Source organism: Halichoeres trimaculatus, unplaced genomic scaffold (genome assembly GCF_033239565.1).
Source record: "Halichoeres trimaculatus isolate MK-OKI-2021-1 unplaced genomic scaffold, fHalTri1.1 fHalTri1_scaffold_13, whole genome shotgun sequence".
NCBI classification, from domain to species: Eukaryota; Metazoa; Chordata; class Actinopteri; order Labriformes; family Labridae; genus Halichoeres; species Halichoeres trimaculatus.
Window position 1 is genome coordinate 12580090 of NW_027437191.1, and position 19238 is coordinate 12599327.

General features: G+C 38.8%; 1 protein-coding gene across 2 annotated transcripts in view; it reads right to left on the reverse strand.

Moving 5' to 3' along the window:
• The window catches only part of mmut (methylmalonyl CoA mutase), a 30417-nt gene that overhangs the window by 5925 nt on the left and 5254 nt on the right, over positions 1-19238 (reverse strand). For both annotated transcript variants that reach the window (XM_074685087.1, XM_074685086.1), the window contains 5 exons: positions 15734-15905; positions 14355-14603; positions 14163-14274; positions 7560-7675; positions 1440-1555 (listed from right to left, as the gene is read on the reverse strand). In XM_074685087.1, coding sequence (XP_074541188.1) covers positions 1440-1555; positions 7560-7675; positions 14163-14274; positions 14355-14603; positions 15734-15905 — 765 coding nt within the window. The remainder of the gene's footprint in view (positions 1-1439; positions 1556-7559; positions 7676-14162; positions 14275-14354; positions 14604-15733; positions 15906-19238) is intronic.

The following is a 19238-nucleotide window of genomic DNA, read 5'->3' on the forward strand; positions in this document are numbered from 1 at the left end:
GAACATAAATATGTTAAATTTAAAAGAATTGACATTTTATCATCAAACACATTGATAGTTTTTTCCACATAAACACAAAAAAGTACCGAAAATTGGTACCGTTGAGTACCAGCACAGTTTGCCAGTCACCGGGCATCAGTGCTGTATCATTTCAAATGTGAAAGGTACCCATCCCTGATAAAAAGATATTTAGCTGGCTTGAACTTTTGAACCATGTGAATAATCTTTGGTATGTCAGAGTTTTTCTGGCTTGTATGCCTTTATTCAGAGGGGACAGGGGGATAGAGCAGGAAGCAGGGCTAGAGTGGGGGCAACATAAGGGACAGGTCCCGCTGTTTGGATTAGAACCTAGGCCACCAACTCAAGGGCCAGGCTAAACTGCTGGGCCATACCTGCTTATTTCCATCATCCAAAACTTAGATATAAACAGAAAAACCTTTCAAATCTACTTTTTTCATTCTATGATTACAACATGGCCTGAAGTGAATGATGAAAACACTGTGAGAGGATTGATTGCATTTCGGTTTAGATAAAGAAATTCAAAAATAAATAAATAATCATGCTTGAAATTCTCCATGAACAAGATACAGTGGAGAAAATAAGTATCGAATGCGTCAACTTTTTTCTCATCACATTTATTTCCAAAGATGCAACTCAAACGAAATTTCTACCAGAAATTGGTAGTAACTCAAATAATCCACACATGTTAAGAAATCACAACGTTCAGGTCCATAAATAATGATTATGTGGAATTAAGTATGATGACACAGGAAAAAAGTATTGAACACGCTAACTGTGACTCATGTAATACTTCGTGGGCTGAGCATCCATAGAGGCCATGGTGGTGGAGTGCATTGCTTATTGTTTTCTCTGTAACAATTGTACCTGTTGCCTCCAAGTCTTTCTGGAGCACTTTCAGGGTGGTCCGTGGCTCGTTGAGTACTCTTCTGACTATCTTTCTGACTCCCTGGTTAGAAATCATGCTAGGAGCTCCTGTGCGTGGCCTGTTGATGGTTGCACTTCTTTTCATGTGTGGATTTTTTGAGTTAATACCAATGTCTGATAGAAATTTTTTTTTTGAATTGCAGCTTTGGAAATAATTGTGATGAGAAAAAAGTTGATGTGTTTAATACTTCTTTTCCCCACTGCAGCTTGGAGGGAAGTAGAAAAACCAAGTTACTGTAAAGTATCAGCAGGTCTCATCAGGATCATTTCAAAAACAATAGTTGTTGCTTGTATATTCATGGTCAAATATGTCTACTTTTTATTTCCATTTTTATTTTGTGTTGATTGTTTTAGCTCCCCTACAAAAAGCCTTATTTGTGTAAATCTACCTGGCAATAAATCCAATTCTGATTTCTATGAATGAACAATTAAGTATGACAAAGTGAAAGTGTTTGGACACCGTTTTCATGACATCTGAAGGTCTGAGAGTTTACCTGGCTCGTGCTGCCTCCACAGCCAAGGCTAAAAGGTTGCCCTCTCTGGTTCGGGAACACTCCTCGATGGCTGCAAGGCACTTCTGCGCTAACTCTGCATCACGACTCGCCCTCACCTACAACAGAGGAGGAATCAACATACCGCATGTATCAAGACTTTTTATCTTGAAAAAAATATTTGAAATCACTCCAATGTATATGTAGACTGAAAATCCATGTAATTTCACAGAATAATTTGGTGCTTTGATAAGTAAACACAACCACTGATTATTGTCTGCAGAAGAGCATCTCTGAACGCACAACATGTCCAACCTCGAGGCAGATGGGCTACAGCAGCAGAAGACCACACCGGGTGACCCTCCTGCCAGTTAAGAATAGGAAACTGAGCCAACATTTCACCAAAACTGGTCAATAGAAGATTGGAAAAACGTTGCCTGGTCTGATGAGTCTGGATTTTTGCTCCACATTCGTATGATAGGGTCAGAATTTGGCGTCAAATGAAAGCATGGATCCATCCTGCCTTGTATCAACGGTTCAGGCTGTTGCTGGTGGTGTAATGGTGTGGGGGATATTTTCTTGGCTCACTTTGGGCCCCTTAGTACCAACTGAGCCTGGTTTAAAGTCCACAGCCTACCTGAGTATTGTTGCTGACCATGTCCATCCCTTTATGAGCACAGTGTACCCATCTTCTGATGGCTACTTCCAGCAGGATAACGCTCCATGTAATAAACCTGGAATCATTGCAGACTGGTTTCTCGAACATGATGATGAGTTCACTGTACTCAAATGGCCTCCACAGTCCCCAGATCTTAATCCAATAGAGCACCTTTGGGATGTGGTGGAACAGGAGATTTGCATCGATGCGAAACTCCCATCTCCCAGACGACAAATCTGTGGCAACTGCGAGGTGCCATCATGTCAATATGGACCAAACTCTCTGAGAAACGTTTCCAGTACCTTGTTGAATCTGTGCCACTAAGGATTAAGGCAGTTCTGAAGGCAACAGGGGGTCCAACCCTGCACTAGCAAGGTGTACGTAATTAAGTGGCCGGTGAGTGCACATCCTGCATAGCACAACAGACTATCACTTAACTATAACCTGCTGTGACACTAGTATGTATCCAAGCCTTTGTCTTCATAAGCTCCTTCAACCGAGCCCCGTCGGGGCACCATTGGTCTGTAAAATTAACTCTAAACTGACTGTCAGACTGTAATACTATAACTTCCTCTCATCTTAGTCCCTTTTAAGTCCTCATTTGTAAAGCAGGTCAGGTTTGATTGGTTTGATGTCACCAATGGGGTGAGGACAATAAAACACCACAAAGCTTTTCAGCAAAGAGCACCTGTCAACAGGTGTCCTCATTCAAATATCCTGCATGTAACTTTAATGCATAACAAAGCATTGTACTGTTTTATTGTCCCAAACTATTCATGTCATTGATAAAAAAAAAAAATCCATTGAGGACGACATGCTGCAACCTCCTCCACAAGCTTCTCTTGTTCCTGTACATTTGGTGACTTTAAAAATCTCATAAAACCCCCAGAAATACCTCAACCCCCAAAGTCACACCGTCATTCTGAAGAAAGCAACATATTGACCTGTCAAAGCAGGAAAAGCACAAGCGACGCTGTCACTGTTCTCACTGACAATACATCTGTTCCATTTGAGTGTGCTAATGAGCTCTGCAAAGAACCAGGATACCGGAGATGACACACCGCAGTGGAATGCAGTAATCATTAACCAAGGTTGTTACCGTGGATGCGTCCATGTCTAACACAACTAAGTGTCAGCTCTGTTTCATTTTACCAAGGGGAAGACAGAATTTTTGTGTAATCCACCAAAGTCCAAGGTTCACTTTTTATTGATCATATTTTCTAATAAGATTTAATTGAATAAATTCTATTACAGATACTTTTCGATGGCAAATAGTGGTAAAACTTACAAATAATGAGCTGTGAAATGAGCTTAACCTGTATGACGCACTCCTACGCTGGTGCTATGACTCATCTCTGAAAGCCTATTTCCTCAAACTCCTTGAGAACTGGACCCTTCACTGGTGTCATCTGCTTCATTTATTTTAGAAAAAAAGGCTTTACCTTGAGGAAATATCTTTGGTTACTTTGAAACCCATTTAATATTCTTTGACAAGCCTGGTCTCCCGTTAAGCTTGAACTTCTTTGCAAATAAAAAAAAAAAAACTGAAGACTATTTTACAGCAAATGAAACGTAGAAGAAAAAAAGTCCAAAAATGATGATTTGAACACCAAGAGATCCAGTTTTATAGACTGAGCCATTTATCTGGATATTTATGAAAATAAAGTAAAGTTCTTGAGGAGAATCTTATAAAGTCAGGTAACAAAGACAGAGCTGGCTGATAACATGCAAACACAGAAAGAAAAAGCATGTGCCACTTGAAAAAAACAACTATTTTGCAATTACTGAATTTTGAGTCTAAAACAGCGGCTTTGGTCTGTTGAATTTTTTATCATCTTCTTCCCAATGCCAGAGGTAACCTTCAGAGTTTCTTTCCCTCTTCACAAAAACACCCTCGAGGCAGAGTGCACTCAATTCTGGCCTGGCATAGCTTCTCTTTCTGTTGTTCTCACAACCTCCTTCAAAATGAAATGACATTTCAAAGACGACTGACCTTCAAACAGATTCAGTGACCCCAATGTTATGACAGAGAGGTGACTGCAGGCACAGGAAGCGTCTCCTGTCAGCTCACATTCAGAGTGACTCTAAGGCAAATGTCTGGTGTACACACATGGCCAAATATGGAGCCAGTCATACTGATCAGCCATATTTAAAAGCTGTTTACAAGCACAGGTTTGATAGTCGTGACTCCCCCGGTCACCAACATATTGAATCTGTAGATCATCTCTTTAACACCAACAACTGGTGACGGGTTTCAGTCGCCAATCGTGCTTGTTTCTTTTTTTTTTTCTTTTACTCTGTTTCACAACACATAGGGGGAGTGCAGCAGAGTCCACCTGTGGGGCTTATCGCATGACGTCATTTGAGTACTCCACACTGCCTTCACATCAGCATCAAGAGGGGGAAGTAAAGCGAGAGGTGTCCTTCCGCCTTGTTGAGTGTTACTAATGAATACAGATCAGACATTACAATCTAGTCCACACATGCCAAATGAAATTATAATCAATACTTCAGAATAATTCAGACCCCTAATAATGAATGTTTTGGTCAATGTTTAAGTTTGAATGATTCTAATCCAAATCTGTTTTTTTCCAGGCAAATCCCATTTCTAACAGCAAACAACACTTAATATCATTCAGCACCCCTATTTCAGGTAGTATTGTGCAATTATACAGCTACCTGTGTTGTTAATGTCTTTTTTATGCTTTTGTCAAAAGAAGGAAAATCAAAGCAAAGAAGCTGAGTTTTACTTGGTTAATTTGCTCATCAGGCCCTGAAATTGTGTTCACTAACACAATAAAATGTGCTTGTTAAAAGGCTGTTTTGCACCAAAACTGTGTAAATAAAACGAACAGTAGCCACAGTGAAGTTATTCATTGGACTGCTCTGAAGAATTAAAACACATGTTTTTTGCACATACTGAACTGCGTATCAAGCTCATGTAACTAAAAATTCAATTTAAAACTAAATCATTGTCATATACAGTACAAGCCAAAAGTTTGGACACACCTTCTTCTTCCTCAATGCGTTTTCTTTATTTTTTAAGTCTATTATCATTGTAGATTTTCACTAAAGTCATCAAAACTATGAATGAACACATGTGGAGTTATGTACTTAACAAAAAAGGTGAAATAACTGAAAACATGTTTTGTATTCTAGTTTCCTCAAAATAACCACCCTTTGCTCCGATTACTGCTTTGCACACTCTTGACATTCTCTCGATGAGCTTCAAGAGGTAGTTACCCAAAATGGTTTTCCCAGAGGTGTTTAGCACTTGTTGGCCCCTTTGCCTTCACTCTGCGGTCCAGCTCACAAACCATCTTGATTGGGTTCAGGTCTGGTGACTGTGGTGGCCAGGTCATTTGCCGCAGCACTCATCACTCTCCTTCTTGGTCAAATAGCCCTTACACAGCTTGGAGGTGTGTTTGGGGTCATTGCTTGTTGAAAAATAAATGATCGTCCAACTAAACGCAAACCGGATGGGATGGGATGGGATGGGATGTCGCTGAAGGATGCTGTGGTAGCCATGCTGGTTCAGTGTGACTTCAATTTTGAATAAATCCCCAACAGTGCCACCAGCAAAACATCCCCACATCATCACACCTCCTCCTCCATGCTTCACAGTGAGAAACAGACATATGGACTCCATGACAGGTCACCTTTTCTGCGTCTCTCAAAGACACAGTGTTCAGAACCAAAGATCTCAAAACTGGACTCATCAGACCAAAGCACAGATTTCCACTGGTCTAATGTCCATTCCTTGTGTTTCTTGGCCCAAACAAATCTCATCTGCTTGTTGCCTCTGCTTAGCTGTAGTTTCCTAGCAGCTATTTGACCATGAAGGCCTGATTCTCGCAGTCTCTTTTTAACAGTTGTTCTAGAGATGGGTCTGCTGCCAGAACTCTGTGTGGCATTTATCTAGTCTCTGATCTGAGCTGCAGTTAAATTGCGGTTTCTGAGGCTGGTGACTCTGATGAACTCATCCCGAAAAGGGGAGGTTACTCTTGGTCTTCCTTTCCTGGGTCGGTCCTCATGTATGTCAGTTTCCTTGTAGTGCAAGGGTGGCCAACCAGTCAGAGACCAAGAGCCACAAAAATTTCCATAGTACTACAAAGAGCCACATCACACACGTCGTCTTACAAATGCACTTCCTCTCACACATGAACAAAATGACATAAAATGAAAATCAATACATTTCCAATTTTCAAAGCGAGATTTATTGTTTGTAAGTATGTTTAAATTCTTGAAACTGTGTCAAAGACCAATTCCTGTTTTTAGTGCAGAAGCGACAAAGTTCCATCTTTATCTATCTATCTATCTATCTATCTATCTATCTATCTATCTATCTATCTATCTATCTATCTATCTATCTATCTATCTATCTATCTATCTATCTATCTACCTATCTATCTATCTATCTATCTATCTATCTATCTATCTATCTATCTATCTATCTATCTATCTATCTATCTATCTATCTATCTATCTATCTAGCTATGAGTACATGAGTAATGAGAGGAGTACACGTAGAGAAGAGAAACTGAAACTTCAGTATCAATCTCAATCTGATCACCCAAGAATTGATCAATACTGATCCCAACATTGGCTTCAATATACTAATATTTTAGATTACTGCTCATACAAGTGGATCAAAGAGCCACACACCGAAAGGCAAAGAGCCACATGCGGCTCGCGAGTGGTTGGCCACCCCTGTTGTAGTGCTTGATGGTTTTTGTGACCCCACTTGGGGACACATTTAAGGTTTTTTGCAATTTTTCGAAATGACTGACCTTTATTTCTTACTGTAATGATGGCCACCCATTTTTTTTAGTTTGCTGATTGGTTCTTGCCATAATATGAATTTGAACAGTTGTCCAATAGGATTGTCAGCTGTGTATTAACCTGACTGCTGCACAACCCAAGTGATGGTTTCAACACAATTGATAAAGCAAGAAATTCTACTAATTAATCCTGATGCGGCACACCTGTGAAGTGAAAACCATTTTGGGTAACTACCTTTTGGAGCTCATCAAGAGAATGTCAAGAGTGTGCAAATCAGTAATCAGAGCAAAGGGTGGCTATTTTGAAAACGAAAACAAAATAATACGTGTTTAAAGTTATTTCACATTTTTGTTAAGTACATAACTCCACACGTGTTCATTCATAGTTTTGATGCCTTCAGTGAGAATCTACAATGTAAATACTCATATAAGATAAAGAAAACACATTGAATGAGAAGGTATGTCCAAACGTTTGGCCTGTACTGTATATACATGTGTGTGTGTGTGTGTGTGTGTGTTCGTGTGTGTGTGTGCTCATAACCCACACAGCAAAGTATAAAGGTCAAGATGAAACCAGTGCTCCACAGGAGTTCTTTAACCACTTTTTCAGCACAAACTATCTGTCAGAGGTGTTATATTGTAGTTATTATGTATATTAATGTCAATTTTCAACTGCACACTAACCTTTTTCAGTTTTTCAATCTGTTTCTCACGAACAACTGTGTTATCAATAGCCAAAACCTCCACAGTCTCCTCTTTTTCCAGACGGTATTTATTCACTCCGACAATGACCTCTGACCCTGAAAAAAAAGAAAACACATATGGTTATCAAATCTGCAGCAATTTAGCACAGCACAGTTATAAAACTCTTCACAGAAAAACAAAAGTCAGCAAACAGGAGCTAAATGTGAGCAGCCTGTTCTAATGATGGTATTCAAGAAGCAGAACCTGCCAGGCGAAAACAAACATTATCAGGGAGGCATCGGGAAGCACAACACCAAAATCCATCAAGTACCCTGAGAGAAAACAGACTGGAGGAGATTACAGGATCCAAACATGCTGAGATCTGAATCATTATCGGGGGTTTAAGGCATCACAGAGCAGGGGAGATGCAGTGTTATCTCAAGCAAAACTAAAACTAACCCTTAGCCTTTAAAGGTCAGATAAAAGTAATGAGAAACTTATTGAAAAACATGGAACTAACATCCCTGCTGACCTTATCTCTGTTCACCTTTTTCTCCTCCAACCTGGTAATCTCTTACCTGCATCAATTATAAAACAACTGATACACTAACTCACTTTGAGGTTATCCAAATTCAATACTTCTGGCCAAAAAAAATCCTAAAAAATTATGGAGGTCAAAATGTTGTCTGTAAAAGCAGATAAAAATATTTTTCTTCTCCAATGGTCTTGTATATAAACTCACTGTTTGACACCAGTACAAGAATGCCAAATCTTTGTTTAAGCCTAACCTCAGTTAATCCAAATTGTAGTTCCATAAGAAGTCAGAGGCATCAACAAGCTACAGGGGTGAGTAAGGAAGCTGAAGAATATCAAAGAGAGCAGGCATCAGGGGGATTATAAAGAAAAGCCGATCTGCAAAGGTTCAGCTCAGATTCACAGCAGACATTTCGGGTGTCATGAGTTGAAGAGAAAATCAATTTCTGAAGAAATAAAAGCAAGTCTAAATTTAGCACCTTGGTACTCCAGGTCATCTCTTCATTCCAGCTAAGTACAAGTGTTTTGGTTCAGGAGGCACAACAGGCACAAAAACTAAGTGCTGAGGTGTCTTTGCTTTGAAAGCTGATGAAGTGTTCACAAGCAAAGGGCCATCACAAAGACTCATCTCTCTGCCATGCAGGAGGGATACAAAAGCATGCCACCCTGCAGCATTTAGGCTTTATAACTGACCCTGGAGATGAGCCCATGGACCACCTTTTGTTTTATGTTGTGTTTTGTAACTTCATCTAGCAAACACTTGAATTTGCCTTTGGGGAATGATCAAATGCATTCTATTCTATTCTCTAATCTATCACCAACCACAGGAAAATGACACATGACCAGGTCTGAATGTATCACCATTGTTGCTGTTTCTGCCTCACATCACAGTGTGAAAACCATATAAGCTGTGATAACAAATTTAGAGATGATTTCTCTTTGATTAGTACCAATTTGTCATTTATGTAGATTTGCAAATCCCACAAACCCCAAAACATATATTTCCTTCATTGTGCTACAAACTCTCACCATCCATGTCATTTGCCAAGTCATAAAGGAAGACACACTTAATCTGTTTTCTATACCATAAATGTTGCAGTTTTTACATCATTCTTGTTTTATTTTTATACAAAACATGAAAATCTGGGCTTGATAATATTATTCAGAAGCATAACCCTTCCTACACTTTCAGCTCTGTTTTAATTCAGCTCATAGGTTGTGTAAATCCCATCAGATGCAAAGAAACCACTTCACCAAGGGCTATTCGTAAGGTGATGAACTGAAATAAAAACAAGGTACTTGTGCTCTGATGAGGATAAGCGCTCACTGAAGAAGACCACTCTATTACACCTCATACAAATGCCCATGCTCTACACGTGAGTTATGTTGCAAAACACATGGCCTCTTATGTCTTCCACTCCCCATACGCAAAGATAGATCGAAGACAGGCGTTAAGAGTCAATACGTCAACCAGGATTATCAAACAGGCACCCCCCACCCCATCCACTTCACTGGATTCCTGTCAAATCCATCACACCTTTAAGAGGTTAAAATGTTGGTTTTAACATCCAGCAAAGACCCTCTCCATGCTCATTCTCAGCATCCCCTCCCCCAAGTTTTTTCAGTGTGCTTGACTGCTTAATACCCCCCATTTTGTCAAGGGAAGATAGAATTAAGGAAAGAAAAGGATGTAAGATATCCAAATCCACCCGTTTTCACTGCTTTGAAACCCCCACCATCTCTTTGTGTTGTGCAGTCTGACAGGGTGCACTTAACTGCTATTCCAGAGATAGCTGATCTTACAAAAAAATGAATCAGATCATTTCCTGCTTGACTCACTGCTTTAAAAAATGAAGGATTGTCATAAAAGTTCATTAAAAGCTGTCTTTAGCATCAGAAATAATAGTTCTGTTATTTAATTCCTCCTGATTGCATCAGAGTTCCAGCATCCAACATCTCATTTGACTTTCATTAGCTTAAGAGATCGTCGAGTAGTATTAGAGCAGCTGCAATCCACCACCTGCTCTTTTGGTATTCTTCCAACAAATCTGTACTGAATATTGATCAGACTGGTGTTTCAAACATCTCCACACAACATTTTTATTTATTCTACCAAGAAGATATGATGAGATCTAGCCCACAATAACAGCACACTGGGTGAAAATTCACTAAAAAAAGCAGCTTTCAAAGGGACAGCTGGGGGGTAATAACGAATGTAACAATATACTTTGAAAGTTAGAGAACAAGAATATTAAAAGTAAAAACACAAAAAATACACTACTGTGCTGTTGCAGAGTTGTAGTGTGTAGAATAGAATAAAATGAAATACAATATAACATAGTATAATATAATGTAATGTAATATAATATAATATAATATAATATAATATAATATAATATAATATAATATAATATAATATAATATAATATAATAGAAAATCTTTAATGTCCTCTAAATAGGGATGGGTTCCTTTCACATTTGAAAAAATATGGTACCAATGCCAGGTACCTGGCAATCGGTATCAGTAGCCAACGGTACCAATTTTCTGTACTTTTTTATGTGTTAACGTGCAAATAAATATTAATTTGTTTAATAATAAAATCAGTGAATTGGTACTCGGTATCACCGATGGAATTCGGTCAGTATCTATAAAAGTACCTTATTTAGTACCCATTCCTACCCCAAGGGCCATTTGGTTTGCAATGGAAGTTAAATCACACATTCTTACAACCTTGACCACCACAGTAAAAGTACACAGACAGATACAGCACACACAATACAGGATAACACATAGAGTGAGCACAATTTCACAAGTGCATTGAACAGGGTTGCCTACAGACTGTTTAAAAAACCAATCGCCATTAGGACAAATGATTTCAGACACTTGTTAATTTGGCAAACAAAAGTGTACCTTCTCCTAGACGGTAGAAGCTTGATAATAATAAATTCTGAATAAAGTGGGTGGAGAGGGTTTGCCACTATGGCCCTTGCTATCTGAGTGGCTTATCTTTCAAAACAGAGAACCGAGAACAGAAGAAGAAGAAGGCTACTGAGGTTGAAAAGCCTTTTTACAAGGGGCACCTAATCAATAAAACAGCTACATAAAAGGTGCCATTCCAACAGAAGTTGTCAGAGCTTTTGGTTCCAGGAACTTCTCTTCAAAGAGCTCAATGGCTCTTGTCACCCACTGTTTTTACACTTCCCCTGCAGCCTACAGTTTCATTGAAATTCTGTTAATCAGGCAAGAGACTCCTTAGACATCAACCAGCTGCAGCTTGTACTGTTTTTCAACGTGCTTTACTGGACTGCAAACATATTTTTAAATCCAGGCAAGACATCCATGCTGGTCTGGCCCATGGCATAGGCAGTACAGGCAAATGCTAGGGGCGCCCGCAATCATGGGGGCGCCAGCCCGGCTATTTTTTTTTTTTGTTTAAAAAAATTTCCAGACTTTAATTCAGAAATGTTACAAAAAAATCCTGCAAAACATGACAATAACCTAAAAAAGGCCCTATTTTCCTGCACTCGGCTTGACCCTGAAGGGCGCATGATCACAACATCAACACCGCAGCTAACACCTGCTCATTTGTGGACGAGATGGACAGGCAATTTATCCTGCTTAAATGATACTGACTGACAGCACACTAAATAACAGGTTTCATGTCAAAAAAGCCAAAGCCTTCAGGAGCCCAGGGGTGAAAGAGATAAAGAGGGGAGGACGAGAGATGCTAAAAAGAGATGCTAACTTCAAATAAAGTTAACGTCAGTGATTTTCACTACTTTTTAAACAGGTATACAAACATTTTCATACCTATAGATAAAATAACCAAGTACAGAATAACAGTTTTTCTTTTGTGAGGCAGGTATTGTTAGAGTCCTGCTTCTTATTAACATTGTTGTGCACTAAGTAAGCTAACATTCGGCTGATTTCAGATACAGCTATTGTAATAAATAGTTTGAAGCACACTTTCCCTGCTGCTCTGATGAAGAGAAAACATACCTAGGAACCTCTGGAATTAAGCTTTTCAAACGTTTGCTTTATTATCAAAAAATATTCACTTCTACTAACTTGACTGATATATGTGACTAACTTGATTTCTTATTTATTGTATCTTGTTATAGGTTCCTGTGATAAACACGTTTTCGAATCTTCAATTTGTGTTAATAGATCTTTGTATTTCAGTTCCAGATATTTTAATGTTTTTCTTTTTTATTATTTTGTATTTATTTAAATTTGATTAAAGTATTTAGTTGCAGGGTTTTTTTCTTATAAAAACACAGTTGCTAAAACGTGGCACTGTATGATAGTTTCATTTAAGTAAGTAAAAATTGTTATTGGCGCAGCTGGAGTACAAGGGGCACCAGATGAAATCTTGCCTAGTTAGGGCTGGCTCTGTATCAATGTAGTATCAATGACTGGTGACTTTGACTAAGATGTATCCTTCTCGAATTGGGGATTGGCTATGGCCTTTTGGCCAGAGAAAGTAAACCAAAAAAAGCCTCTAATCCAGGCTGAATTACAGGTGAGCAAAAGTAATCTGTTGGTACGGATGCTAGATATCAGCATGTGTGGCTCCTCAGTAGACCTGCGCGCAGGTCTTATATGAGCTAGGATGAATTTCATATTTTCTCTAAAATGTCATATTTGAATCTCATATGTGCTCTCAAATTTTGGGAGTAAAATGCAGCCATACTTGAGACACATTTCACTACATTTGTTCTACACTGATAAATGACAACTAACCGTTTCTACACTTCCAATAGTTTTTAAATATTCAAAAAATTTTGCCCATAAACTCAAATGTGTCCTTTCCATCCTAAACGCTGTGTTAGCTGTGGTTTAGGCTTGTATAAAAAGTGCTGTATAGAGGGATTATCAGTCTACGTCATCATAAAGGTGTGCACGCATCGACCACAGAAGCAGCATTTAGCTCCAATTCATTCAGACGAGTTAGCGTTTTTGGAACACTAAATTCAACCCATTTGAAGTATCAAAATGTACGGTTTTTCTGGCATGTTTCGACTGTTACAGCACAACCAGTGTTTCAGCGCTAATAGCGACCATGCTAACTGGTGACTTTCAGCCGATTAACGCCAAGAGTCACCAGTTAGTAGAGTCACACTTTACACTGATACACCAGCGACATCTGCGTGTGTGTAATTAAATGTGTATTTTTTATCAAACCTCAGTTAACCAGGTTTGACTGCAAACAAGCAATAATAACTGCTGATACTCAAAATGCAAATTTGACTTTGCTTATTTAATGAAAAAGTTGGTTTGGGGCTGAGGTTCTGACCAAACATGGACTCAATATGGACAGTAAATAATGAGTTAACCTATAAATTATTATTAAAAGAAACAGATTTTATTACTAAAGTAAAATTAGGGAATGTTATGAAACAATGTTTACATCCTGGTCAGTCACAGTCTGATAAGTGTCCACAGATAATGCAGTTATAAGCATCGAGTGAGAGTTGTGTTTCCTCTCTGGGTACACTCTAGGTTTCTCTGCTAAAAACATCTGTCCACCTAATATCTGTCCACTTGCTGATCTCTTCTGTCCACTCACTGCTATTTCACAAACCTGGGATCATTTTACTGTCCATCAAAGTGATGACATTAGGTTAAAAAATGTGTTTTCTTGGTGGTTAACTCCTCCATGTCAGTTGACAAACCATTATACTCCGCAGTGCTTCTGCACCCAAGTTGCACGTGCATCTGCCGTTGCTGATAAACAAATGATCTCTCTATAAATACACTAAGCTCACTACTCTAGGATCAGGGCTCTTTTTAAAATGAAAGTTCATGTAAAAAAGGCATAAAAAAATCTAATCTAGGAGGCTTTCCTACACAGTCTGACTCTGAAAAGGTTTTCCAATTGTTGTTTTGAGCAGATGAGATGACTGAATTCTCATGTGTAGATCAACCCCTTAATTAAAAGTAAAACTTATTAATTTACTTTTTCCTGAGAGCCAGTGGTGAGTACAATGTAACACATTACAGCAATGGAAGCTCTCCAGTGTCTTGAGTCTTTAAGTTGAATATTGAATGATTTAATGAGGCAGTACCTGAATCAATGCGGGCCTGTCTGCGAGCAGCACACTCCTCAATACGAAGCTTTGGTATTCCCTCCGCCACCGCTCTGGCCATACCTCCCATCTCCTCAATCTCTTTAATGAACTATATGAAGGAAAATGCAGATTTTAAGAGACTGGATTGAATGAAATGAAATGCTGTTAAATAAAAGATCCATCACTCACCTTCAAAGCTGTATTATACACATCATCAGTGAGTGACTCCATCATGTGTGAGCCTCCCCAGGGATCAGCCACTTTTGGGATGCCTGACTCCTCCTGGATGATGATCTGGGTGTTCCTGGCGATGCGAGCGCTCTTCACCGTGGGGAGACCCAACGCTTCATCAAAGGAGTTGGTGTGGAGTGACTGTGTTCCACCAAATACGGCTGCCATGGCTTCAATCACTGTTCGGATCACGTTGTTGTACGGATCCTAAAGGAGGGTTTACAGAGAGAAGTCTGCTGGGGTGCTTGGAATTACAAAGGTGTTATAATTCAGCATGTTTTTAATTATTATTGATTCTTTTCTTGATTATTCACAACTTAAACTTTTACATTGACATAATTCTAATTTTCCTTTCACATTGGAAACTATTTTTTCATTGGTTTGTTTTTTGTTATATTTAGTTCTGTTTGTATGAGTAATTTTTTTGTGGTAATTAATTTTGTTTTTCTGATTAATATTTTTTTATTGGTTTGTTTTTTGTTATAATTTTTTCTGTTTTTATGAGTAATTTTTTTCCTCCTGTTTTTAGGATTTTTTTTTTTTTTTTCCTGAAGTATCCAGCTTTTTCGAAATCCTGTGAGAACCTCCAACCTGCAGACGACTCCCGTGGATGTGTGGTGGCTCCTGTGTCCCACACGGATCAGAGATCCTGTTCGACACATATATGCCTCATCCTTAACTTTCTACCGGCTTTCCAGTGTAGAAGCAATGCATTTTTTAATGCCACATCTTCGTCTATTCCTTAAGTATTACATTGAACAACAGGCTTATATAAAATATAAGGATAAAGCCGAAAACATAACAAGGGTATTATACCCTGTGTGTGGCTAATACCTTACATTAATTGACCCGGTACAGACCGGTAGAAAATTAAGGATAAGGCATATAGCCTATGTGCGGGACACAGGAGCCACCACACATCCACGGGAGTGTCTGGAGGTTGGAGGTTCTCATTTCGAAGTAGCTCGATACTTCAGGAAAAAAAATTACTCCTAAAAACAGGAGGAAAAAATCACCATGAAAAACAGAAAAAATTATAACAAAAAACAAACCAATAAAAAAATATTAATCAGGAAAACAAAATTAATTACCACAAAAAATTACTAATAGAAACAGAAATAATTATAACAAAAAACAAACCAATACAAAAATATTAATCAGAAAAACAAAATTAATTACCACAAAAAACAAACCGAAGAATAAATTACTCTGAAAAACCTGAGTTTTTTTTTTTTCTTGCAATACACTTCCGTAGGAAACAGTTCTTTAAAGCGAAAACATTTTAAAGCTCTATCTTTACACACACTAAGATCCTCCAAACCACAACTCATACTGACCTGTTCAGTGAGGGACCAGCCTGAGGTCTGACAGTGTGTGCGGAGGAGGAGAGACTTGGCGTTCTTAGGCTGGAAGTTTTCTTTAATGAGTGTTGCCCATAACCTCCTGGCTGCTCTCAGCTTGGCAATCTCCATGTAGAAATTCATCCCGATACCCCAGAAGAAAGACAATCTGACGGCACACAACAGATGTCAAATCAGAGACACAATCAGGTGTTGATGTTTGCTGAAAACGTAAACTAATAAACAAAGACAGATCTTGCTCATCCCTTGGTCAACTCACTTCTTTCTCACTGTAAAAGTTTGCTGGCCAGGGTAGTGTCATAGAGAAGACTTCTGGTCTATGCTGCAAACAGGTTCATGTTCTCTGGGGAAACGCTACACTGTAAACCCGGATTAGTTGAGTTTACTTAAAAAATGCTTGTAAACCGGTTACCTTAAAAAAACTAAGTAATGAAATAACTTAATTTAACTCAACATCTCAAGTAGTTACAATTATTAAGGAAAATCATACCAGTAAATGCCTTTAATCAAATAAACCTGATGTTTATTTGTCACAAATTCAAATATTAAGTAGTGTTAAAAAAAAGTTGCATATCACTGTAAAACATAATCAGTTGACCTTACTCAAAACTGAAACATGTGATATCAATAAATTTGCCTTGTGATTTAAGTAAACGTGATAATAAAAACTTGAAGTAGATCTGAACAATTAAATGAAATAAAATTTTAAAGAACAGCTAGGTCTTATATCCACAGTGTTCCCTCCTCACCGATGGTTACAAACACTGTCACAAAAATCAGCTCTAATTCCATAACTTTAGTAACCGTGAGTGAGGAGGGCAGGCAGTAGATGTGAGACCCTGCTGTACATTGAAATGTTGTTCTTAAGGGAGCACAGGTTGTCTGAGCACCATGGCACTGACTGGTGGTCTGTGCTCCATGGCACAGGGTTTTGTATCTACTGACTTTTGCAGCTTGTGGTAAATCTATGAAATTTTGGTTGGAAAATCGTGCTAACGGGCCGATTTTAAGATTAAATGTAAAAAGACATATTTCCTCATTTTTGACACAGTCAGTCTACGCCATGTAGAGCATAGACAGCTGATTGATGCCACAAGGGGCACAGACAGCTGGTCCATGCTGTGACGCACAGACAAACAGTCCATGCCATGTGAAGCACAGACAACCTGCACCACTGCTGCACGTCTAGAAGTACAGCAGGGTCTCATATCCACTCTGTCCCCTTCTCACTCACGGTTACAAAACACATTTACAGAAACTAATGATTTTTAAGTTGTGCTTATTTAAACAGTGACAAAAGTTAAATCTACTCAGACATTTGAGTAAATTGTAAAGTTTTCAAAGCTTAATCCAACTGAGTACTTTGAACTTTGGGGTTTACAGTGTAACTCGACCACATACACTGAGAAATTGGATTAAGAATTAACCAATTTTGGTGCTGATTATCTCAATTTAAATGAATAAACAGGCTCATATATAAAAGTGACACTATTTCAAAACCACTTATTCACATTGTACAAAAAAAAACAGGCTCTAATGTTACATTGAAAGCAGACCACTGTGGGATTAGAAAAAGGCACAAAAGTCCCAATGCAATCAATTCATGTTCACTCTGGTGACCCCAAGGCAAGAAAAAAATCAAGAAAAAGCTTTGGAAAGATAATAGTTTGTGGTGGAAAATCTCTCAGTTTCACACAACCCAGTGACATCTTTATATTGATGACAAGAGACTGTCTGTGAGGGCCATTTCTGGTGTAATTATGGGTCAAAGGGTCAGGCTAAATTGGTTCTTTACAATGGTCTTTAGATGGCATGCACACGTCACTCTGCTAGTATCAGAGCAACTAAAATACAGAGAAAGAAAAAGCAGCAAAAGGTCTAATGGGGATCACATAATAGAAGTATAAAGGGAGGAATAGAGGGGGGCAAGAGAAATGATAAAGAAATTATTGTCTGCTGAGTAAACTTCACAGGACTATATTTGAGAGAAATGTTACATTTGAAACTAAAATCAAACACATTTAAGGCGCACTTTTTGCAGATTCTATATAACTGAATGTGTGAGACCATTAATGTGTCAGCAGGAGGGGCAATGAGCTAAAAGCAGGCAGAACTGCTGAACAAGATAATGAGAGAAGAAAGAGAAGGAGGGAGGTCATGGACATGGAGACAGCGTGGATGCGAAACAAAAAGTGACTCTGACTCAGCTCTGATGAATGAATAAGCCCTCTCCAGGTTCACAGTGTCTCAGTACATTCATATTATGTACTTTCAAAACTAGACCGAGTTAGCAGCAAACTTTTTGCACCAATGAGAGAGGATTAGAGTCGAATAACAACCTGGATTCTGTTCAACTGAGAGTTGCCAGAAATAGATAAACTGGCACTATTCTGGATTCAAAGATGCAAGTAAAGACTTTGTTTTTCTGCAGACGTATCTCAAGGGGTATTTCACTTCACTTCTGCGTCATGTGGTTGTCAAACTTTAACAGCTTGGTCAAACACCCACCAAGGCCAAGACAACCTCATGGTTTCGCAAACTTGTCCTATACTTGCAGTTCTCAATCATTTACATGACATTACTCCAGCGCCTTGATGTAATACTGTTTGTAAGTTAAGACTGACACCATAGAGTATGTTCCTACTCTGAGACAAGGCGCCATCATGTCAGAACTAAGTCGATAAACATCACTGCTACATACCACCTCAAGCACAAATTTCACAGAATTTCATCACATACAGGTTTCTGAGAAATATAGAGTGAAAAGTGAAAGGAGCCACAGTCATATGAACCAAATGAAACCACCCACTGACGGTGTTGGTGCTAAGAGCAAAGTCGCACGTCTGACGAAGGCGTCATGGTTGACAACTTGTATCTCTGGAGTTTTGGATTGCTCTGAAGTACTTTGTTGTTGCAGTTCCAAAACTTCACTGAGCTACTACCTAAAAAGGGAACCTGCTAATCAGTAAGTCTGAAACAAAAAGTAAACAAAATGTTATGAATCAGTTCATTCTGCATGGCTCATGAAATGGTAGACACGTCAGCTGCTCTTTCACAACCTTAATCAGTCCAGAGTAAAGACCACCACTATATACACATATCTGTCATGTGTTGAAGCTTTGTAATGTTTATTCCTAGTGTGTGGGGTCTTGTGTTTCTTTGGCCAGGTCCACAGCCAGGTACCTGGGAAACCGCATATATTTTCATATGTGTACACTAGTCATCCACACGAAACCCCAGTTTTACATCAAAACAATGTTTTCTGAAAACTCCAGCCAAAGTGAAGATTTTTGAAAACTCTGGTTTCATGGTTTTGTGTAAATGCTGGGACACAGAGTTGTTGGTTCCCAAATGTCACAGCTGAAATAACAGGGCCAAATATGGGTTTCGCATGCTCTGAGTTTGGTCCGTCTTGGTACAGCACGCATTTTATGGTGTTTCTACTGACTAATCCTGGGACGGATCCCTAAATAACCGAGAC